This window comes from Aquarana catesbeiana, linkage group LG08 (genome assembly GCF_042186555.1).
Source record: "Aquarana catesbeiana isolate 2022-GZ linkage group LG08, ASM4218655v1, whole genome shotgun sequence".
Lineage (NCBI taxonomy): Eukaryota > Metazoa > Chordata > Amphibia > Anura > Ranidae > Aquarana > Aquarana catesbeiana.
In genome coordinates this window covers 254186476-254212320 of record NC_133331.1, presented here as the reverse complement: position 1 = coordinate 254212320, position 25845 = coordinate 254186476, and the positions used below count along the sequence as shown (strand labels likewise).

Sequence of the window (25845 nt, the reverse complement as noted above, 5' to 3'; positions counted from 1 at the left end):
TGGCCAGAGCTTGCACAATATGCAATTGAGCTACTGGCCTGTCCTGCATCCAGCGTTCTTTCTGAACGCACATACAGTGCTGTATGGAGGCTTTGTAACGATCACAGAATGCACCTGTCCACAGACTCAGTTGATTGGCTCACCTTCATAAAAATGAATCAGTCTTGGATCACCAGCTACCAAGCACCTGATGCTGATGTAACCGATTAATTTTTCTATGAATGTGAGATCCCTTGAAGACTGCCTATGCTGAGTGACTATCCCATTCCTCCTCAATGTTCATGTTGATAGCATCTAAGAACATTTTTGTTTCAGGGCACCACCACCAGTGCCTAAGGCCCATTTTTTCTGCCCCTGTTTAACAGGGCCGTATAATCATAATTTTTGCTGTAATATTTTGCAGCAGGGCTCATTCTTGCGCTCCACTCGAGTATCCTTGAGAGGTTTCAGTGTTGTGGCACCACCACCAGTGCCTAAGGCCCAAATGTTCTGTCCCTGTTTAACAGGGGAGTGTAATTACATTTTTTGCCGTAATATTTCACAGCAGGGCTCATTCCTGCACTCAACTATAGTATCTGTGAGGGGTTGCAGTGTTGTGGCACCACCACCAGTGCCTAAGGCCCAATTTTTCTGCCCCTGTTTAACAGGGGCATGTAATTACAATACTTGCTCTAATATTTCACAGCAGGGCCCGTTCCTGCGCTCAACAAAAGTATCTGTGAGGCTTTACAGTGTTGTGCCACCACCACCGCCTAAGGCCCAATTTTTCTGCACGTTTAACAGGGGCATGTAATTACAATATTTGCTCTAATATTTCAAAGCAAGGCTCGTTCCTGCGCTCAACAGAATCTGTGAGGGATTACAGTGTTGTGGCACCACCACCATTGCCTAAGACCCAATTTCTCTGCCCCTGTTTAACAGGGGCACGTAATTAAAATTTTTTATCTAATATTTCACAGCAGGGCCCGTTCCTGCGCACACTAAGAGTAAACTGTAAGGGCTTACAGTGTTGTGACACCACCATCACACCACCAAAGGCCCAGTTTTTCTGCCTCTGTTCAACAGGGGCATGTAATTACAATTCTTGATATAATATTTCACAGCAGGGTCCATTCCAGCACCCACCAAGAGTAACTGTGAGGGCTTACAGTGTTCTGGTACCACCAACACCTAAGGCCCAATTTTCTGCACAGTATATAGGGCAGGCCGTATAGTATATACAGGCAGTCAACTACTTTCAAACATCTGACTTACAAATGACTCCTACTTACAAATTGAGGGAGACAACAGGAAGTGAGAGGAAATCTACCCCTAGGAAGGGAAATTCTCTCCTGTAAGAGTTAATATGGGAAAAAAGGTGTCTCCACTGATGCTTTATCACCAATCCTTGTTTCCATAATAACCCCAAATTTTCTTTTTGTTTACCCTTTTTTTGTAAAAAAAAAAAAAAGACTCAATACAAGTTAATTGTACATTGGTTTGAGATACATATATAAAGATGGGTATAAGGAACATAAGCATAAGGCATAAGGAGCAGCTGCATAAGGAGGAGAAATACAAACACTGAAATGTGTATATGAATCATATATAATATATTACAGAGGTATACAAATCTTGTGATTTGTTTAGTATTGAAAGTATTATTAAAATACTATTGTAGATCATTGGTCTAGTAAAGATTGATCCCAAATTTTCAAAATCCAAATGTCATTGGGACAGAAAGTGAGGTGAAATCTTTTGAACAGGGGCACAGACAGCAAAACAAATGTTACAGGGGTGATAACCCTTCCTTATGTTATCCAATTGATTTTTTTGGCTGGAGCTACACTTACAAAATGTACCTGTTCCAAATTACAAACATATTCAACTTAAGAACAAACCTACAGTCCCTGTCTTGTTTGGAACACCTGTATACTGCTGTTCAGAGTATATGGGGCCTGGGGGCCCCACGCCTTTTCTTTTTTTAATTTGGGTGCGGGGTTACCCTTAATATCCATACAAGACCCATGTCGTTTTTCTCAATAATTTTCATCCATATTGCCAGAACCTGACATTACATTACAGCCACAAACAGTTTTAAATGACTTTTATTCCTTTAGAAATGTCATTTTGTGCAGGGACTGTTCTAAACACGGGAAACACTCGCCACTTTACAGGCATACTATAGTCACCCCCCAGGTACGATATTTAAAGGAATATTTCACTTTTATTTTTTCACTTTAAGCATTATTAAAATCACTTCTCCCGAAAAAACGGCTGATTTTAAAGCTTTTTTTGCATTGATACATGTCCCCTGGGACAGGACCCGGGTCCCCAAACACTTTTTAGGACAATAACTTGCAGATCAGCCTTTAAAATTTGCACTTTTGATTTTTCACGTTCGGGTCCCATAGACTTTAACGATGTTCGAATGTTCGCGCAAACTTTTGGGCAGTTCGCATGTTCTGCCGCAAACCGGGGGGGGGGGGGGGGGGGTGTCCGGCTCATCCCTAATTACAATCTATTAAAATATAATTAGTAATATACAGTATCTCACAAAAGTGAGTACACCCCTCACATTTTTGTAAATATTTTATTATATCTTTTCATGTGACAACACTAAAGAAATGACACCTTGCTACAATGTGAAGTGGTGAGTGTACAGCTTGTATAACAGTGTAAATTTGCTGTCCCCTCAAATAACTCACACACAGCCATTAATGTCTAAACTGCTGGCAATAAAAGTGAGTACACCCCTAAGTGAAAATGTCCAAATTTTAGCCCAGTTAGCCATTTTCCCTCCCCAGTGTCATGTAACTCTTTGGTGTTACAAGGTCTCAGGTGTGTTAAATTTGGTGTTATCTCTTTCACTCTCTCATACTGGTCACTGGAAGTTCAACATGGCCCATCATGGCAAAGAACTCTGAGAATCTGAAAAAAAGAATTGTTGCTCTACATAAAGATGGCCTAGGCTATAAGAAGATTGCCAAGACCCTGAAACTGAGCTGCAGCACAGTGGCCAACAGGACAGGTTATGGTCAACCAAAGAAGTTGAGGGCATTTCTTCAGCATCATATCCAGAGGTTGTCTTTGGGAAATAGACGTATGAGTGCTGCCAGCATTGCTGCAGAGATTAAAGGGGTGGGGGGTCAGCCTGTCAGTGCTCAAACCATACGCCGCACACTGCATCAAATTGGTCTAAATGGCTGTCGTCCCAGAAGGAAGCCTCTTCTAAAGATGATGCACAAGAAAGCCCACACACAGTTTGCTGAAGACAAGCAGATTAAGGATTACTGGAACCATGTCCTGTGGTTTGATGAGACCAAGATAAACTTATTTGGTTCAGATGGTGTCAAGCATGTGTGGTAGCAACCAGGTGAGGGGTACAAAGACAAGTGTGTCTTGCCTACAGTCAAGCATGGTGGTGGGAGTGTCATGGTCTGGGGCTGCATGAGTGCTGCCTGCACTGGGGAGCTACAGTTCATTGAGGGAACCATGAATGCCCTCATGTACTGTGACATACTGAAGCAGAGCATGATGCCCTCCCTTTGGAGACTGGGGAGCAGGGCAGTATTCCAACATGATAACAACCCCAAAAACACCTCCAAGACGACCACTACCTTGCTTAAAAAGCCGAAGGTAAAGGTGATGGACTACCACAATCTCCGTGATGTCGTCATGGAGGAGTGGAAGAGGACTCCAGTGGCAACCTGTGAAGCTCTGGTGAACTCCATGCCCAAGAGGGTTAAGGCAGTGCTGGAAAATAATGGTGGTCACACAAAATATTAACACTTTTGGCCCAATTTGGATATTTCCACTTAAGGGTGCACTCATAGGGCAGCCATCAGAAATTTTTGGGCCCCTTACACAGCTTTAGACCTGGGCCCCCCGCCCTCTCCCCGAGCCTGACCACCAACATTCCCCAGGGCTTGCCTATGGGCCATGCTACCGAATCTGCACACCGACCACCTCACCTGTACGCACTCAGCCCCCCCCCCAATCCTGTATATATGTCAGCCCCCTCACACCTGTATATTTGTCAGTCACCCCCTCAAACCTGTATATATGTCAGCCCCCCCACACACACACGCACCTGTATATATGTCAGCCCCCGTCACACACCTGTATATATTTCAGTCCCCCCACACACACACCTGTATATATAATCAGCGCCCCCCACACACCTGTATATATGTCAGCGCCCCCCCTACACATCTGTATATATGTCAGCCCCCCCACACACACCTGTATATATGTCAGCCACCCTCCCACACACACACACCTGTATATATGTCAGCCACCCTCCCACACACACACCTGTATATATGTCAGCCACCCTCCCAGACACACACCTGTATATATGTCAGCCACCCCTCCACACACACCTGTATATATGTCAGCCACCCCTCCACACACACCTGTATATATGTCAGCCACCCCTCCACACACACCTGTATATATGTCAGCCACCCCTCCACACACACCTGTATATATGTCAGCGCCCCCCCCCCACACATACACACACCTGTATATATGTCAGCCACCCTCCCACACACACACCTGTATATATGTCAGCCACCCCTCCACACACACCTGTATATATGTCAGCCACCCCTCCACACACACCTGTATATATGTCAGCGCCCCCCCCCCCCCCCCCACACACACCTGTATATATGTCAGCCACCCTCCCACACACACACCTGTATATATGTCAGCCACCCTCCCACACACACACCTGTATATATGTCAGCCACCCCTCCACACACACCTGTATATATGTCAGCCACCCCTCCACACACACCTGTATATATGTCAGCCACCCCTCCACAATCACCTGTATATATGTCAGCCACCCCTCCACACACACCTGTATATATGTCAGCCACCCCTCCACACACACCTGTATATATGTCAGCCACCCCTCCACACACACCTGTATATATGTCAGCCACCCCTCCACAATCACCTGTATATATGTCAGCCACCCCTCCACACACACCTGTATATATGTCAGCCACCCCTCCACACACACCTGTATATATGTCAGCCACCCCTCCACACACACCTGTATATATGTCAGCCACCCCTACACACACACCTGTATGTATGTCAGCCACCCCTCCATACACACCTGTATATATGTCAGCGCCCCCCCCCCCACACACACACACCTGCATATATGTCAGCCACCCCTCCATACACACCTGTATATATGTCGGCGCCCCCCCACACACACACACCTGTATATATGTCGGCGCCCCCCCCCACACACACACACACACACCTGTATATATATATGTCAGCCACTCCCCCCACACACACACACACACACACACACACCTGTATATATGGATAAAAATATATATGTATATATAAATGGAAGACTATAAACTTCAAGCTGACATTTTGAAAAGTAGATTACATGAAAAAGGTTATGATTTGGACCCCTTAGAAGCCACCATAGAAGAAGTTGCAAAACTTGATAGATCAACTCTGTTGGATGCAGGCCCTAAGAAAAAGAAAAAGGGACCGACCATACCTTTCATTACACCATATATTCGACTCAACATCATTTGATTAACAAAATTATTCGCATACACTGGCATTTGTTGGGGAATGACAGGATTATCAGTACTTTCCTACCAGCTAACCCACAGATAATATTTAAAGGGTAATGTAATGCGACCTGACACAACCTAAATGTAGCAGCGGCAAGCCTCCATCCCTAATATATATTCAACATTCGAAAAGAGAGGGAAATGGGACTTTAAATGAGGCATGTCACTGATTGAATACTTGGTTCATATTTTAGATTAAATTGTTTATTAAGTACAAATCACTTCATGAACAGTGTCAGTCTGGGATACAGGACACAATTTACTATGATACACTAGTTTAGATATACTTTTATTATACAGAATAAAATACAGCATGGTTAGCAATTCAAATGCATAAAAACACTCATTCATTCATAAAATCAAAAAACATAAGCAATTGCTCATGATGAGCCAAACTTGTCTGGGCATCAGTTGGATGAATACTCGACGCACATTTCATTACTCGTGCCAATCATCAGGAGTAAAAATGCTCTGAAATTAAATCAGTGATATCTATATATATGGGATACCCTTTAAACGGAGAACCATCTCTCGAAAAAAGGGTCTATAACTTACAATACGGCTCAAAGATGATGCCCAACCTATGTCCACGGGATGCAGAGGACAGGAATATCGATCTCCCCTGGGTCTGAGGTGAGGAATCACATCCAGATCAGGGACAGCAGCTGGGTAGAGACCAGGTGATCATGTCACGACCAAATATGTTTGATGTATGCTTAACAGTCAACACTGCTCTGCAAGGATATGAAAATAAAAGCTTATGAAGTGAGTATGCTAAGTGGAACAAATCTATACTTGTAGGCAGGGCTTTTTTTCTCAAACAATAGGTGCTGGAACTTAACCACGGCCCCACAAAACCCTTCCCCCTACACACACTCTCCAAATCACATCAAATAGTGGGGGTGTTCAGTCAAAATTCACGAAAACAGTAGGAGGGTCTTAAAGGGGCATTAAATACCAGGATTGCATTACATACAGAGTGTAGAGCTGTCACTTGTAAACACAGAAACCAGACTTCTGTGTTTACAAGCGATTGTGGTGAGCAGGCACCAAAGGGTCTGAGCCAGAGGTGGTGGAACTGAGTTCCACCAAGTTCCCCCTGAAAAAAAGCCCTGCTTGTAGGTGAATGAAAGTATGAATGGTAGTTAATTAATGCAATAATGTATAATGTACTAATTAGATAGGCTACAACCAAAGAAAATATGCAATGTATACCCCCAATGGGTAAACACAGAAAAAACCCACCGTGTGGTGATGAACTATAGGATATGAAGAAATCTTAGTTACCTTGTGGATAATTCTATTGCCCCGTACACATGGTCGGACTTTGTTCAGACATTCCGACAACAAAATCCTAGGATTTTTTCCTACGGATGTTGGCTCAAACTTGTCTTGCATACACACGGTCACACAAAGTTGTCGGAAAATCCGATCGTTCTGAATGCGGTGACGTAAAACACGTACGTCGGGACTATAAACGGGGCAGTGGCCAATAGCTTTCATCTCTTTATTTATTCTGAGCATGTGTGGCACTTTGTCCGTCGGATTTGTGTACACACGATCGGAATTTCCGACAACGGATTTTGTTGTCGGAAAATTTTATAGCAAGCTCTCAAACTTTGTGTGTCGGAAAATCCGATGGAAAATGTGTGATGGAGCCTACACACGGTCGGAATTTCCGACAAGGTCCTATCACACATTTTCCGTCGGAAAATCCGACCGTGTGTACGGGGCATAAGGCTGTAGACATGCCAAGACTCCTGCTTGTGTGAATGGTCCAAGTGAAATGGTCAGCTGGCTAACCCAGTCAGCTTGTATCCCCAACAGAGGGCGGGTCCCCACCAACGTCATGAAGCTCCAACTGGTGGAAAAGAGGAAATCAGCTCCATGCTCAGGTGTGTGGACACACCGAGCAGAGCATCCAATCATGACACCGATGCACAAGAGGCAGGGCCCCGCCCCCACACCTGTACAAGGGGATAGTGAGGGAGGGGGACAGACTGCCGTACATCGCAGCCCCGGGGTCAGAGACACGTCCCATCCCCCCCCCCCATCCCCCCCAACGACAAATGGGCTCACCCAGGGCCGATGGAAGCACACTATATAATGCATCCCATATACTAGGTCTAATACCCCTATGTACCAGCAATAGATGCCAGGGTGTATGACTATAGATATATATAGTGATTCAAAAGGTTGTAAGGACATGTGGCTCATTACAAAAGGAAATATGAAGATGGATGAGTGGTTAACTATTAAAGTTGGGGTGTGGCAGGTCATGAGGAAATTGGATGTCTTCTACCCTGTTTAGTGATAATGTAATGCAACCTAACACAACCTAAATGTAGCAACGGCAAGCCTCCATCCCTAATATATATTCAACATTCGAAAAGAGATAACCTGTGCTTCTGTGGGCACCGCATCCCTGTCTCATCTACAGGGTTGTGCTGCACTCGGCCACAAGGGGAGCTCTCCCAGCATCTCGGCCTCCTACCAAGACCCTGACACCACCTGTGAACCTGAGCCGATCATTCACTCCAGTTTGCATGGCCATTTACCTTTGCCTGTCCCTGGACTCCCTTGGACGCACAGCCAGGTTAACTCGTCCACCAGTTCCACAGTCGCTACGCCCTGCGATGCGATTGTGGTAGTTGCTGCACCTGGCAATGCTATTCAGTCAGCCTCTGCACCAGTTATGCCAGTCCAGCCTATGCCCAGTGAGCTTCCTGCTTCTTATTCAGGACCTTCTGTAACCTGACCTCACCCTACTACTACTACGTCCATTCAAACTTGTCTAAGAGGCTCAATCCACCCTTTGGATAAACTGCCTCATTCGGCCAGGTGTGGTTTTCAACCTTTCTTTCTGGGCTCTCTGCATTCTGCTTTTGTTTCAGTTAACCAGCTTGACTCTTGTGACACGTCACCTTCTAACCAACCTAACCTCAGGGATCCACTGACCTCTGCCCAGTCTGATGGTCTTGTGCTGGATGTCCAGCTCATCTTTAAGGGTCTGGGGGACCCTGCTCAGACTCCTGATGGTCTTCTCATGCCCTTACCCATTTCTAAAAAGGCCTTTAGTCCTCAATAAGTCCTCTCGTCCTCTGCCTACCTTGGTTACGGTCTCTGAGGATAATCTAAAGTATGAGGTTAGTCAAGTTTTGGATTCCCGGCTCCGTAAAGGCATTCTTCAGTACCTCGTACATTGGAAAGGGTTTGGTCCTGAGGAGAGGTCTTGGATCACTGCATCTGAGGTCTTTGCTCCTCGTCTGTTGAGGAGGTTCCATCTGGAGTTTCCCTTTAAGCCTGGGCCCAGGCGGGGGAAGGGGGAGGCCTCGTAAGAGGGGGGTTACTGTCATGGTTATAATGTGTGTCTGTCCGCTCACCTTTCCTCCTGTGTTCACCTGACTGACCCACCCTCACCTGACTGTTTAAATAATCTTCCCTCAGCATAGCTCCACCCCGGCCTCTAATTAGGAACACTATATTAACCTGGGCATTGCAAGCCAGCTTTGCTGATCAACCATTGTGTGTTAGCTTTCATGTGTACTTGCTGTGTTTTCTACGTCTGATTCCAGTTACCAACTTTGGCCTGTTCTCAACTATCCCTGTCTGCTTGTGACCCTGACCTTTGGTGTGTTATGTTTATCCTTGTCTGCTTGTCGCCCCGAAATTTGGCTTATCCCTTTACTATCCTTGTTGTTCAAGCCTGCTGCCTCCTTCCTCTTCTCCTGTAGTCTACCGTGAGCTGAGACCCTGGGGGCCGCGACCTGGAGCCAGACTGCAGTGCAGTCCATCCTCACCACTAGAGGCTCTGGTGAACACCTGCTGGCTCTTAGACTCCGCGCCCTGGGGAATCTATGCTGTAGCTCCCAGTGGGATCTGTATTAGTGATCCAGTAGTCCTGCTTCCTGAACCCCCCAGGGTTCAATCCCCAGCAGTCAGTCCTAGGGTCCACTACCTTAGCAGTGCACTCCTGACTCCCACGGGGTGCATCTGTCACCTGGTCTCAGGTGACCTGACAGTCACCCTGTGTTCATTAGGGGCACAGGGTGACTGAGAAAATGTGGCTTGGATTACTTAAAATGTTACATTAATATTTATCAACAAAATATCCCAGGATGTATATAAAGACTATTCCTGCTTTGTTTGATTCTGAACTCGACATGTTAATTGAAAGGGCTGATCACATTGGCCTCTGTACAATGTAGGAGACGGGCCGACTCCTACTGGAGCTCCTGCTATTGTGAGAAGGTGTCCTGTGTTTATATTTATGATAATGTTGATTGTGTCTTCTGAGCTAACAGAGGGCAAGTCTGTCCTGAAAGGTCATGCCTCTGAGTCACCTAGGCTGTCTAAACGATTAGTTAATTAGCCTATGTTAATTAGGTTTCAGGTTACAGTTTGTATTGTCATCCTGGTATATATATTTGTGTGAGATCTCAAAATAAACAGTCCATGTTCAAGCTGTGTAACTGAGCTAGTCTCGTCTGGATCTTGGTCACAATATTCAGCTGAAAAATCTGATATCTGAAGGCCCAGATTGGAGGAAGCAGTGTACTGACGGAAGCACTAAAGCGGAGTGCGACTGGGTTCTGTTACATAGACATTTTCCCTCCCCAGTGTAACGTGACTCGTTAGTGTTACAAGGTCTCAGGTGGGAATGGAGAGCAGGTGTATTAAATTTTGGCGTTATCGCTCTCACTCATACTGGTCACTGGAAGTTAAACATGGCACCTTATAGCCTAGGCTATAAGAAGATTGCTAAAGCCCTGTAACTGAAGCTGCAGCATGATGGTTAAGACCATACAGCGGTTTAACAGGACAGGTTCCACTCAGAACAGGCTTCACCATGGTCCACCAAAGAAGTTGAGTGCGCATGCTCAGCGTCATATCCAGAGGCTGTCTTTGAGAAATTGATGTATGAGTGCTGCCAGCATTGCTGCAGAGGTTGAAGGGGCTGTTGTCCCAGAAGGAAGCATCTTCTAAAGATGGTGCACAAGAAAGCCCGCAAACAGTTTGCTGAAGACAAGCAGACTAAGGACATGGATTACTGGAAATATATATATATATATATATATATATATATATATATATATATATATATATATATATATAAAACATCTTGTCTGAAATGTTTCTTTCAGCAATATATATATATATATATATATATATATATATATATTCGAGGACGTACTAAATTGCATGATGGGATTATTGGCAGCAATGCTCAACACTCTCACTGGATGTCAGTGTACTTTTAACACATATATAGTAATGACTCTGTTGTCCCATCACTCCAATGTGCAGTTTAGTACGTCCCTATGCTCGCAAGCAGATCTGATCGTGGAATCTGCATTGTACTCGGCACTTCCTCTCCAGCACCACCCGGAACATTCAAATCCTCCCGCCCGCTCCGCCCCCTTGTCCGGGCTGTGTTTTGGACTGCGGCACCCAATGGCTTCTGGGGAATGTAGTTCTCTGAACGTCGCTTCTCTAAGTGCCTCAGGAGAGTTCGACTACAAGACCCAGAAGGCAGCGCCGGAGGAGTGTGCGCGAATCAACCAATCAGGGCGCAGAGGCTGCAGTGAACGGTGAAGGAGCGGTGTGTTGTTTATGTCAGGCTGGGGACTTCAGGTTTGTGTCCGGATCTTTGTTTAGTGTGATCGTAGTCAGCTGCGATGGCTGTTTGTGGGGGGTTATGGGTAACAACTGACCGGAAGATGACTATTACATGGACATGTGTAACGCTGAAGATTAGGTGTGCGTTTTATAGCATGGTTACATTGGTCCAGCCTGCAGCAGCAGAAGTATGCCTGAGCCATCCATGAGGGATCCCAGTGGAGGCTGGAAATGTGTGTTGTAGGTGCTGCTACTACAGTGACTGCCCCTTTGTACCAAACCGCTGCATAGTGAGCGCTGAGGGGGGGTTTCGCTCACTTGCTCGGCACAGGCGCAGTTCACAGACTGACTTTAATTTTTCTCAATGAATGCAAGGCATTGTATGATTGGATGAGGTGGGTGGTGATGTCTCCACCTCATCCATTCAGAGAACACTTTGCATTCATTCATTGAGTAAATTGAAAGGTATTCTGTCAATGAAGTGAGCGAAACACCCCATGCCCCCCCCGCGTTCACTAAGCAGCAGGGCAGCCACTTGGCATGAGACCCAAAGGGTAGCAGTGATTGATGTAGGATCGACATCCACTACAGTCATTTCCAGCTTCTACGAGGATCCCCCAGGTATGGAATATGAGTCCATACCTGAACCTCAGCAGTAAGCTAGGTTTTATAATAAAGCTAAATCTGACAGGGCCTAATGTCACATCTAAAAACGAGCGCTTAGGGGAAATGAATATTATAAGCAGAATAAACGTCAACCGCCAAAAACAATGGCAACAGCAGCTGCCTAAAATAGTGCTTCTAAAACTAGAAACAACACTGCTAAAATGGAAATAAAAAGCTAATGGCAGCGCTTGTATAGTGATTGGTCATAAGCTGAACAATCTAAACCATATATAATACAGTCCGTGTACACATTTAAATGCTAACATAGATGACCCTGAAGACAAGCGTGAGTCCTTTAAAAGTCTATGGAGCGTGATCATCAAGGATAGTTGTATGCATTCCACAATGTTTCACATCACACGTGCTCGAAAAAAGAGGGGGGGTGTGCAAGGGAACCCCCTCTTGTAAAAACTCTTACCGGATCCAACCTTGATCTTTAGCGTGTTTGTCATAAACCATAGGAATCGCCATCAATGTTCTCCCTCAATGTGCAATCGAAACAGCTTACAGATGGTTCAGTGTTTCAAAACAAAAGGGAGGAGAAAAAAATAGCGTAATCCTGTATTTCAAATTTTATTAATAAGGAGGAAGGAGATAACCCCCCCTTCAGGGTGTACACTTACAAAAAATTGAGAATAGACAAGCGGTGTTCACAAATCAGTGCAGGCTAACAGCGTCTCCTGTTGCTTACAATAGGAACCTTCTGGCTTTCCCTAAATGACCTGGTGTGTGTACGTTGTGTGGCTCCACGCTAACGCGTTTCGTCACTCATGACCCTCTGATGATGTCATGAGTGACGAAACGTCCTATCCATTTTGAATACTCTCTATTTTTTTTTAAAACTGGCGCCTTTAAGATGCCAGTAATCCAGAAGTAATGCCATGATATCGCTTCCGGGTTACTAGATACGAGAAGCATCAGCTTTGTTCGGGTCTTCGGCCAGCCGGCGGACGTGGCGGCTGGTTGCTCGGGCCTCCCGATGGGATGGGAGAGCCCGGGCGATCGGCGGGAGGGGGGGATGTCCCCTCCCACTGCTTTTAATAAGAGCCGAGCAGCTGCTGAGCTGCATCGGTTGTTATTACAATAAAGCCGACTGTCCGCTCTAAAGAATGCAGCTGCGTGCATCACAGCGGTAAAACCCATGAAGCAATATCGGTAATATCAGGTACGTTTGTGCACGATACCGATACTTCAAAAATAGTGAATATCGGCCCCACCAATAAACGGTCGATTCCTAATATATACAGTGGCTTGCGAAAGTATTCGGCCCCCTTGAACTTTTCAACCTTTTGCCACATTTCAGGCTTCAAACGTAAAGATATAAAATTGTAATTTTTTGTGAAGAATCACCAACAAGTGGGACACAATTGTGAAGTGGAATGAAATCTATTGGGTATTTTAAACTTTTTTAGCAATTAAAAAACTGAAAAGTGGTGCGTGCAAAATTATTCGGCCCCTTTACTTTCAGTGCAGCAAACTCACTCCAGAAGTTCAGCGAGGATCTCTGAATGATCCAATGTTGTCCTAAATGACTGATGGTGATAAATAGAATCCACCTGTGTGTAATCAAGTCTCTGTATAAATGCACCTGCTCTGTGATAGTCTCAGGGTTCTGTTGAAAGCGCAGAGAGCATCATGAAGACCAAGGAACACACCAGGCAGGTCCGTAATACTGTTATGGAGAAGTTTAAAGCCGAATTTGGATACAAAAAGATTTCCCAAGCTTTAAACATCCCAAAGAGCACTGTGCAAGCGATCATTTTGAAATGGAAGGAGTATCAGACCACTGCAAACCTACCAAGACCTGGCTGTCCCTCTAAACTTTCAGCTCAGACAAGGAGAAGACTGATCAGAGATGCAGCCAAGAGGCCCATGATCACTCTGGATGAACTGCAGAGAACTACAGCTGAGGTGGGAGAGTCTGTCCATAGGACAACAATCAGTCGTACACTGCACAAATCTGGCCTTTATGGAAGAGTGGCAAGAAGAAAGCCATTTCTCAAAGATATCCATAAAAAGTCTCGTCTAAAGTTTGCCACAAGCCACCTGGGAGACACACCAAACATGTGGAAGAAGGTGCTCTGGTCCAATGAAACCAAAATCGAACTTTTTGGCCACAATGCAAAACAATATGTTTGGCGTAAAAGCAACACAGCTCATCACACTCAACACACCATCCCCACTGTCAAACATGGTGGTGGCAGCATCATGGTTTGGGCCTGCTTTTCTTCAGCAGGGACAGGGAAGATGGTTAAAATTGAGGGGAAGATGGATGCAGCCAAATACAGGACCATTCTGGATGAAAACCTGTTGGAGTCTGCAAAAGACCTGAAACTGGGACGGAGATTTATCTTCCAACAAGACAATGATCCCAAACATACAGCAAAATCTAAAAAGGAATGGTTCACAAATAAACGTATCCAGGTGTTAGAATGGCCAAGTCAAAGTCCAGACCTGAATCCAATCGAGAATCTGTGGAAAGAGCTGAAAACTGCTGTTCACAAACGCTCTCCATCCAACCTCACTGAGCTCGAGCTGTTTTGCAAGGAAGAATGGGCAAGAATTTCAGTCTCTCGATGTGCAAAACTGATAGAGACATACCCCAAGCGACTTGCAGCTGTAATCGCAGCAAAAGGTGGCTCTACAAAGTATTAACGCAAGGGGGCTGAATAATTTTGCACGCCCCACTTTTCATTTTTTTATTAGTTAAAAAAGTTTCAAAAATCCAAAAGATTTCGTTCCACTTCACAATTGTGTCCCACTTGTTGGTGATTCTTCACAAAAAATAAAAATGTTATATCTTTATGTTTGAAGCCTGAAATGTGGCAAAAGGTTGAAAAGTTCAAGGGGGCCGAATACTTTCGCAAGCCACTGTATATATTAGAGAGAGTGTGAGTTATCTCATATATATTTTTATCTTTTTTTAGGCTCCAGCCCAATGAAGGACAGCAATGCCACGAAAGAATGCCAATCGTGGGGTGACTTTTAATCTGGGGACTGGGAGCGATAAAAAGGTAAGTCTTACTCAGTTGTAACAACTTGAAACACTTCAACCCCCATGGACCTTCTCTTTAGGCCCTGTTTCTATAGACCTGCTTTTACCACACTGGAAAAACGCAGGTCACTGTTAGGAGACACAGAAACAATTGTTCACACTGCAATGCACCCCGATGGTGAGGTGCACTGAGCTGTGTCAAAATGCAGACATGCTTTATTGCACCACACTGTACAGGGTCGCTGTACAGCAGGGCAATGCACCACGCTGCTGTACAGCGACATGAATAAAGTGCCACAAGTCTTTCTGTAAAATTGAAAAAAGTCCAAGTAAAAAAAAAAAGGGAGTTGTGTGATGTGCTGAAACACGCACCACACTGCCCCCTACTGCTGGCTCACTGCAGCCAGAATAGACAGTTGCCGCACAGTAAACCTCTGTGGTTTAGCGTGTGGCAGCTGTTCGATGCTGTATGAGCGGGCCCTTAAGGCTGGGTTCACATATGAACCGAATCCATCTCACAGCAGGGTTCTGGTGCGTCCTGGTTCATCACGTAAGGTCCAATTTCAGCCTGAATTTTGGGCATACTTAAAATGGACCAAAAGGCACACAGTGTTTTTGTGCAAAACACACCGGACTCGCTGCGGAGATATGTGAACCGGATCCATAGAGAGCCGGTCAAAATCTCCTGCTGTTGCAAATTGAATTCGCCGCATCCAATTTGCAATGGTGTGAACCGAGCCTAAAGCAGAATTAAACCGATCTATGTAATTGTTTTCCAAAACAGTTCCATTTAAGGCATGTGATGAATAGCTGTCACAGTTGCTTGCTTCTGCCCAACCATAGTATAGCTAAACTAAAAAAAAGTTTCAGATACAGTTAGAACCCCTGTCAGGTTTCTATTACTGTCTGAGATATTATTTTCTATTTGTTCTGGTATTCATCATCACTGGTACGAAAGGTGATGGGAAATTCAAAATTTTGGGTTGTCACCTGAAAAGCTGCCCATAAAGCTGCCCATAGATTATTAATTTTTTGCTCATGCAGCCATTGGGCCAAATGGAAAAAAAAAGAATGGATTTCTCCATCCACACAAGCGAGATGGATGGAGGAATCCTCTCTGCTGTGACATTGTATTCTGACAGCAGATCTCCTTCACTGTCAAACACTAATCAGTGGCTGCAGCCTCTAATCATCAAATGTTTTCCACCATTACCGTTTGTCAGAAGTCAATTGTTAGATCAACTTCTGTCGAGCAGAAACGGCCAGAGATGGAACCAAATTCAGTCAGTCCCTGATGAACCAGCCGAATTCGGATTCATCTATGGCCAGCTAAAGAAAAGATGTGCATTACTTTAAATAGATTTGCTCTTAAGTCCCCTTCTGTTTTCAGGGTAGCCAGTGAAGAAAAATCTCCCCAATGCATGTCTTGACCATTCCCTAGTTTAGCTAAAATTGCAAAACAAAATTTTGGTTTCAAGGCCTCATGCACAAAGGGCGTTTTTACAGCTGTTTTTACCAGCATCAGGCACTTTTTTTGCAGCTTAAAAAACGCCTCTCCATGTTATTCTATGGCCTCATGCGCACACACAGGCTTTTAGGAGCTGTAAGGCATTTTCAAGCTGTGAAAAAAATCCAGGGCCAGCGCGTTCTGAGGACCGACGTTACAGCTATAAAAACGTCTGAAGCTGCTAAGTGCGTTTTACGCTGAATACAGCGTTAAGCTTTTTTTTTTTTGGACATTTTAAAATCAATGGTTCACTATGAGAGCCCATTGATTTGAATAGAAGTTGCATCCAAGTCGGATCATGATAATCCGACTTGTGGTGCGACCTGTGCTCCAAGGATCTTAAACGGGAACCCCATGCCAAAATGAAAAGAAAAAACTGCGTGGGGTCCTCCCCAAGATTCATACCTGACCCTTATCCGAGCATGCAGCCCGGCAGGTCAGGAAAGGGAGGGGGGGACAGAAGCTAGGACCTCTTCACCACAACCCTGACTGGTGGTTGTGGGGGTCTGCGGGCAGGCGGCTTATTGGAATCTGGAAGCCCCCTTTGCCCCAGTTACCAGCCCCCCATTCTATGTTAATGAGTAAGGGGTACATTGTACCCCTACCCATTTACTGAAAAAGGTATCAAAATAAATAAAAAATAGTACACAGGCTTTTGACAAAGTCCTTTTATTAAAGCAGCTCAAACGTGACTTCTCCCCTCTCTGGTAATGTCTTCTCCCTCCTCCGCTGATGTCTTCTGCCTCCGCTGTCTTCTTCCTCTGGTTCTTCTGCTGCCTCCGGTTCTTCTTTCTCCTGATGTCTTCTCCTGACACTAGTTCCTGCTGTTTTGTTAGGTCCGGCGGCGTGTGCCATTACTTCTATAGCCATGGGGTGTGGCCATCTGGTGATGTCACCCAGAGACCCGTCCCCTTGTGACGTCACCACACATGGCATGATGGGGTGGTAACGTCTCAAGGGGCGGAGTCTCCTGATGTCACCGGATGGCTACGCCCCATGGCTATATAAGTAAGGGCACACGTTGCCGGACCTAACACAAAGAAAGCTAGCGGGAGCTAGCGAGGAGCAGAAGACATCAGGAGGAAGAAGACACCAGAGGGAGAAGAACTGGAGGGTGAAGACATCACCGGAGGAGGGAGAAGGCATCACTGGAGAGGGGAGAAGACACATTGGAGCTGCTTTAATAAAGGACTTTGTCAAAAACCTGTGTTTTTTATTTTATTTTTTTTATACCTTTTTGGGTGAATAGGTAGGGGTACAATGTACCCCTTACTGATTCACATAGGGTGGGGAGCCCCCTTTTTAAAGGGGACTTCCATATTCCGATAAGCCGCCCGCAGACCCCCACAACCACTGGTCAGGGTTGTGGGGAAGAGGCCCTTGTCCCCATCAACAAAGCACCCACCCCCCAATGTTGAGGGCGTGGGGTCGGGTATGGTCCAGGAGGTCTATGCTCGGATAAGGGGCTGGTATGGATTTTGGGGGGGACCCCACACAATTTATTTTGGGGCGTGGGGATTCCCCTTCAAAATCCTCAGATAATCATGATCCAACTTGGATGCGACTTCTGTTCCAATCAATGGACTGAAAGTCGGATCAGTTAAGATGGGTCTCATAGGGAACCATTTATTTTAAATAGGGGCAGAGAAACACAGCCAAAAGCTAGAGCAGCTTTTTTTTTTTCTAACGCACTGTCCATGAGCACTAAAGCAGGCTTCCACTCAGATCCTCAAAAATAAAAAGAAGGCACCTTTCAAAACATTATAAAATAAAAATGTTCAGAGTAGGCTTTGCTATGCTTGAGTTAACCTCTTGTTATCCAGCGCTCTTCCCTCTGTGATCATTGTTTAGTAAGGAGAATCTCTCCCTTTTACTTTCCTGGTAAAGTCTGCTTTTAACCACTTGACCTTCAGAAGGTTTTAGCCCCTTCATAACCAAGTATTTCTTGCTATTCAGCACTGCGCCAGTTTAACTGGCAACTGTCATGCAACACTACATGCAAATTAAATTTATATCATTCTTCCCAAAAATAGCTTTCTTTTGGTGGTATTTGATCACCACTGGGTTTTGAATTTTTTATTTTATTTTTTTTATAAACGAAAATTAAAAAAAGAAAAAAAACTATTCTATTTTAAAACATATTCAAATAAAAAAAGGAAAAAACAAATCTTCATAAATGTAGGCCAAAATGTATTCTGCTATACGTCTTTAGTAAAAAAAAAAAAAAAAAATCACAATAAGTGCATATTAATTGGTGTGTGCGAAAGTTATAGCATCTATAGCAAACAGCAAACTATGGTGTGTGTGTTAAATACAATAAAGAGACTGTGCTTAGGACATATATAAAGGTGTGCAGCCCCCCTAAAGAAACTCCACAGGTGTTTCAGAAATAACTGTATATGTATATATGAAAGTGGGGTAATGGCGCTCCCTCGAGTTTAATCGGGCAGATATATGGTATGCTAAACCACCAATAATTAAAAATATATATAAACTCCACATACACCCTCCACGTCCGTGTGTGTGCAGATAAAAAATAAAAAATAAAAAGTATATGAAATCTAATAATATTATATTAATGTGGTAAAAGGGCTATCCTGTCAAGCCCTATTTAGTATGAAGTGGTAGGTACTTAATTAAATAAACTCAACTTATATATGTGCACATTCCAAGTAATGTTCCAAAATACCCACAAGTGCCAATGAACAGCTTAATTGCAGGCTGGTTGAACACCCAATCCCACATTAGGCCTTCACCATAATTAACCTTATGCGTAAACCAAACCAAAAGCAAAAACAAAAGTGCTGGTTACCGACAATAACCTTATATTAATTACTAAACATATTCATAAATAGTCCAAAACATGTAGATCAGTCCGTGATTGTGAAATAAAACTCCAGTGCAATGTGGAAGCACCCCAGCCAAAAAACTTGGAAACAGACTTAAATTTGTGACTTCAGTGCGTTCAGCGTTCTTGGTGACTTGGTGCTCCCCCTCAAGGGTCCCCACTCACCGAATCCATCCACCCCAGAGGGGTAACTCGCATAAGGAATGTAGTCTCTGCGATCCTCCTGCCGCCACAATAGGTAGGTTTTCCAGGAAAATCCTCAGCATATGCAGATGGAGAAGTTTTAATCACTCATGCAGAAAAAAAGGGGGAAAGATGGACTCCCATGGTGTAGTATTTAGATTTAATCCAAAAAAAGACTTTATTTAAAACTTAAGAATAAAAAACTATAGTCCAGATCAACTGGCTATAGAGTTGGGCATCATACAGATAAAAACAAAAAACATGAAGTAATAAGCACACCGTTATCCTAGGTATGCAGCAAATAATGTGCCTTGCACAACCGCTCACGTATATGTAACAAGAACCTGGCTGGGTAGCTCGTATCCCGAGGTGGAATTAGGAAGCGTATGCGTTCCACCTGTGCTCCACCGGCCTAGTAAGCGGAAATGACGTAGCGTGCGTGGCGCCGTCGTACGCGTTTCGTCAGACGTCCTCAGCGACGGTACCCGCACGCCACGCACCACGTCATTAAATAGGGAAGCAGCCATTCCGGAAACACCCCTCATAACCAGAGGCACCTATCATGGTTAACTTGTAGGATGGGTTACGTACCGCATACACACCCATTCTCCCCAGGAGTGTACGCAAAGATGGTCACGATGATCGGTGTGCAGTGTCCGTATATTTATGGCTGATTTCCTAAATACAAACAGCTACTGGAGAGTATAGTCCGTACTGTGGGGGTATATTACATAGCCACTAAGTATTCATTATTACCAGTGTGGACACAAGGTCTAAAGGATACACCAAAAGTGCATCCCATAAGAGAACCCCTGTGCTCATCACCAGCAATAAGTATAACCACAAATAGGTGTAATATTTTGAATGGAACGCCATAATGGTAGCCATAATAATAGATACACCAGGACCAATAACAAAAAATATATAATGTAAAACAAAAACTAATTACCAATAAACAATAAAGTGTATAATGAATATATATAGTGTAGTGTGATAACACTATGGATACAATATCTATATATATATCAGGTAGCAAAGGGAGCTAAATAGACTAGGTTACACCTCAATCTCATATTTGGGGTCATAGTGTATATGTCCAAGGGTAACTATCCCATCAATGTATACCAATAAGTACCATCCCCCTTGTCCCATGAGGGGCTTATATAAAAAAGGGGGGTCTGACAGGTTGCATATAGATTGTAAGACCCCACCCACTAGTAGGTGCCTAGTCACCTACCCACAATATCCCAAGAATGTAACTCTTATACTTGTTAGTGATATATGAATTGTGAAAGGCCAGAATAATAGGGAGGGGTCCGCAACCCAGTTCCCCTACGGATTGGCTATGAAGCAGTTTAAGTCTATATCTAGGTTGAGGCCCCTCGGAGCTAGAGACCCCAACCTATATATCCAACTGGTTTCATTTTGTGAAACCAGTGTGGTTTTATTGCCCCCTCGCCAGTGGTCCTTGACACAGTCGATCCCGTAGAAAACCAACCCAGTAGGGTCCCGATTGTGAAAAGCATCGAAATGGCGGGAAAGATGATGTTTTGGGAACCCTTTCCTGATGTTTTTAATATGTTCCCGTATACGCACATACAGGGGCCTAGTGGTTCTGCCCACATATTGCAACTGGCATGGGCACTCAATGACATATGTCACGTGAGTGCTCTGGCAGGTAATCAGTTTTCTAATACGGTATTCTTTATGATCCATCTTGGATCTAAAGGTATCCCTTTTACGAGGTTGCTTTTTGCTGACCCTACATGGTAAGCATTTTTGGCATTTATAAAAGCCTTTCATTTCTGGGAATATTTGAGTATGTTTTGGGGGGTTGATCACATTATGTACTAGGTAGTCTCTGAGCGTAGGAGCCCTTCTGTACACCACCTTAGGTTTACTAGGTAATATATTAGCTAGGACCCTGTCCTCTTTTAGAATTGGCCAGTACTTGGTTAAAATTTGTTCAAACTCCTTATATTGAGCATTAAAACCCGTGACGGGATATTGGGATATTGTGGGTAGGTGACTAGGCACCTACTAGTGGGTGGGGTCTTACAATCTATATGCAACCTGTCAGACCCCCCTTTTTTATATAAGCCCCTCATGGGACAAGGGGGATGGTACTTATTGGTATACATTGATGGGATAGTTACCCTTGGACATATACACTATGACCCCAAATATGAGATTGAGGTGTAGCCTAGTCCATTTAGCTCCCTTTGCTACCTGATATATATATATAGATATTGTATCCATAGTGTTATCACACTACACTATATATATTCATTATACACTTTATTGTTTATTGGTAATTAGTTTTTGTTTTATATTATATATTTTTTGTTATTGGTCCTGGTGTATCTATTATTATGGCTACCATTATGGCGTTCCATTCAAAATATTACACCTATTTGTGGTTATACTTATTGCTGGTGATGAGCACAGGGGTTCTCTTATGGGATGCACTTTTGGTGTATCCTTTTAGACCTTGTGTCCACACTGGTAATAATGAATACTTAGTGGCTATGTAATATACCCCCACAGTACGGACTATACTCTCCAGTAGCTGTTTGTATTTAGGAAATCAGCCATAAATATACGGACACTGCACACCGATCATCGTGACCATCTTTGCGTACACTCCTGGGGAGAATGGGTGTGTATGCGGTACGTAACCCCTCCTACAAGTTAACCATGATAGGTGCCTCTGGTTATGAGGGGTGTTTCCGGAATGGCTGCTTCCCTATTTAATGACGTGGTGCGTGGCGTGCGGGTACCGTCGCTGAGGACGTCTATGACGAAACGCGTACGACGGCGCCACGCACGCTACGTCATTTCCGCTTACTAGGCCGGTGGAGCACAGGTGGAACGCATACGCTTCCTAATTCCACCTCGGGATACGAGCTACCCGGCCAGGTTCTTGTTACATATACGTGAGCGGTTGTGCAAGGCACATTATTTGCTGCATACCTAGGATAACGGTGTGCTTATTACTTCATGTTTTTTGTTTTTATCTGTATGATGCCCAACTCTATAGCCAGTTGATCTGGACTATAGTTTTTTATTCTTAAGTTTTAAATAAAGTCTTTTTTTGGATTAAATCTAAATACTACACCATGGGAGTCCATCTTTCCCCCTTTTTTTCTGCATGAGTGATTAAAACTTCTCCATCTGCATATGCTGAGGATTTTCCTGGAAAACCTACCTACTGTGGCGGCAGGAGGATCGCAGAGACTACATTCCTTATGCGAGTTACCCCTCTGGGGTGGATGGATTCGGTGAGTGGGGACCCTTGAGGGGGAGCACCAAGTCACCAAGAACGCTGAACGCACTGAAGTCACAAATTTAAGTCTGTTTCCAAGTTTTTTGGCTGGGGTGCTTCCACATTGCACTGGAGTTTTATTTCACAATCACGGACTGATCTACATGTTTTGGACTATTTATGAATATGTTTAGTAATTAATATAAGGTTATTGTCGGTAACCAGCACTTTTGTTTTTGCTTTTGGTTTGGTTTACGCATAAGGTTAATTATGGTGAAGGCCTAATGTGGGATTGGGTGTTCAACCAGCCTGCAATTAAGCTGTTCATTGGCACTTGTGGGTATTTTGGAACATTACTTGGAATGTGCACATATATAAGTTGAGTTTATTTAATTAAGTACCTACCACTTCATACTAAATAGGGCTTGACAGGATAGCCCTTTTACCACATTAATATAATATTATTAGATTTCATATACTTTTTATTTTTTATTTTTTTATCTGCACACACACGGACGTGGAGGGTGTATGTGGAGTTTATATATATTTTTAATTATTGGTGGTTTAGCATACCATATATCTGCCCGATTAAACTCGAGGGAGCGCCATTACCCCACTTTCATATATACATATACAGTTATTTCTGAAACACCTGTGGAGTTTCTTTAGGGGGGCTGCACACCTTTTATATATGTCCTAAGCGCAGTCTCTTTATTGTATTTAACCATTTAGTCCACACCCTAGGGTGAGACATTAAACTGCAGCTATGGATATCTTTGGATATATGGGCAACAGGAATATTGACCTAGGAGATATCTTCAGTCAAGATATAGTTAACAAAACACAAGATGTGCATAGTTTGATGAAAAAATTGAGACATACATTGGAAAAACAGCTGAGGGTCTGGTGGGATATAGCGAGTTTGGAAACCTATATCAAAGCCAAAATGACACCTAGGAGATTAAGGTGGGAACTAGACCCTAATGATGGTATCAGTGACCCAGAATTAATGGAGGAGTGGTACTCATTCTTTAATGGCTGCGAGAATGAATTGTTGCATAAAATGATTAAAAGGAGAAGATTTAAACTAAAGGGTGTTGAAGCTAGTATCTTAGAAATTAAAAATCAGTTGCTACCATTTGCCAATCTGACGGAGTATAAAAATAAAGAGAAAGAACTCCAGGAGAGTATCAAAAAATATGACACCCAAATACAGATTAAAAAGCAGAAGAAATTCAAAAGAGATACACTTGACTATCAGAGTATGAGTGTATATAAATGGCAAACAACCAGTGTAGACTCTGAATTTATATCAGAAGATGATATGGGAATTAATGACAGTCCGGATACCTCTATTGAGATGGAAATGGAGGCACAGATGTATAATACACCCCAACAAACAACTAGAGAAAACAGTGGAATTCCATACAGACAGCAACAAGAGACACCACATAGAAATATAAGAAGAACGGGAAAAAGGAATGTGAATTATCAGGAGCAACCTGGGTATAGAACCCCTTTGACGCCTAGATACAACGTACCTATTAGGAATAGGTTCTCACCATTGAGAGATAACAGGCGAGTCAGATATGGGAGTAGTCAAGAAGAACCACCCTACAACTACCAACGGAACGATCCAAGACCTCCAAGGGATTTTCCCAGGCGATGGGCCAGAGACAGGCCACCGAGGAGATGGAAGGCCCGGCCCGCCTACAGGAACACGGGATGGAGAGAAATGAATATCGACAAAAGAGATATTCGAGGAGAACACAGGACACCGGAAGGAGTATACCAACCTTATATGGAACAGGGATACCGCAGGGAAGACCAGGACAGGAATCAGGTGAGAGAAATGAGATACACGCAAAGACCCGAAGAAAGAAGAAGACAACTAGAGGAAGCAGAGGAGGGAGGAAGAAAAAGAAGACGAGAATATTAGGAAAGGGCATTTTCAACCTTAGTGATGTTATATTCACAGAGGAGGAAATGAAAATTTTGGACCTAGGACTCAAATTTGCACCGGAGAAGTCTCTTGACAAGTTCGAAACGTATATTGATTTAAAAAAATTCATGCGGAAACTGAATCTAAAGAAACATTTCTTAACGAATAAAGAATGTAGAGCCAGAAAGGAGTCAGTATATGTACACACTGGACTGAAGAATAACTCTATCTTCAATCCGACAACATCAGGAAACCAGTGTATGGGAGCCTTTCAAAAAATGGTAGAAGACGATCTACGGAAACTGGACAAGCGTAGGAACCATAGGACTAAACACATCTGGAAGACTATAAAAACTTTGGGGGAAAGAAAGGAAGTGGTTATACGACCTGCAGATAAAGGGGGGGGGACTGGTAATATTGAATAAGCGAGACTACGAGGAAGAAATGGAGAATCTGCTCCGGGTCGAGGATACCTACAAGAAACTCAATAAGAACCCTAAGCGTATTTATGAAAAGAAATTGAAAGCATACGTTAAAAAAGGGAAGGATATTGGTATTTTAAATAGTAAAGAAGCAGAATATCTAGTCTCTAGTTCCACTAAAACCCCGGTTATCTATTACACACCCAAGATCCACAAGAGATTACATAAGCCACCCGGGAGACCTATTATTAGTGGTATCAACTCTGTGTTCTCCAGATTGGGTGAATATTTAGATACATTTTTGAAACCTCTAGTAAAAATGGGAAAATCTTACCTACGTGACAGTGCCCAACTCTTGGAAGAACTACAATGTATCAACGGGACTAAGGATTGGCTATTAGCCACCATTGATGTAAACTCCTTGTATACAAGTATCGAGCAACAAGATGGATTGTTGGGGGTAGAAAAAGCCCTTCACGAACTAACCCCTTTTAAAACAAGAACAGATAGATTTCATACTTGAAGGCTTACAGCTGGCTATGTCATGTAATTACTTCTGGTACAACCAAGAGTATTATGCCCAAACTAAAGGAGTAGCTATGGGCGCGCGATATGCTCCAAGTGTAGCCAATCTCATGATGAACATGTGGGAAGAAGAATACATCTATGGTAAGGGGATCCCCCAGTTGAAGATGTACCGCAGGTATATAGATGACTTGTTTATACTCTGGGAAGGAACGACAGAGACCTTTGAAAAATTCCTGGAAGACCTTAATACCAATAGGTATGGCTTAACCT

The 25845-nt window shown here is 43.7% G+C and overlaps 1 protein-coding gene across 4 annotated transcripts in view; it reads left to right on the top strand.

The window, feature by feature from the left end:
• CENPQ (centromere protein Q) overlaps positions 1–25845 on the top strand; it is a 494148-nt gene that overhangs the window by 425825 nt on the left and 42478 nt on the right. The window contains exons 1-2 of one of the 4 annotated variants that reach the window (XM_073597029.1): positions 11010–11234; positions 14813–14899. The exons of 2 other annotated variants lie outside the window; for them this stretch is intronic. In XM_073597029.1, coding sequence (XP_073453130.1) covers positions 14837–14899 — 63 coding nt within the window. In that variant the 5' untranslated portion in view covers positions 11010–11234; positions 14813–14836. Of the gene's footprint in view, positions 1–11009; positions 11235–14812; positions 14900–25845 lie in introns of those variants that run through there. One more of the 4 variants, XM_073597027.1, reaches the window with a different exon arrangement.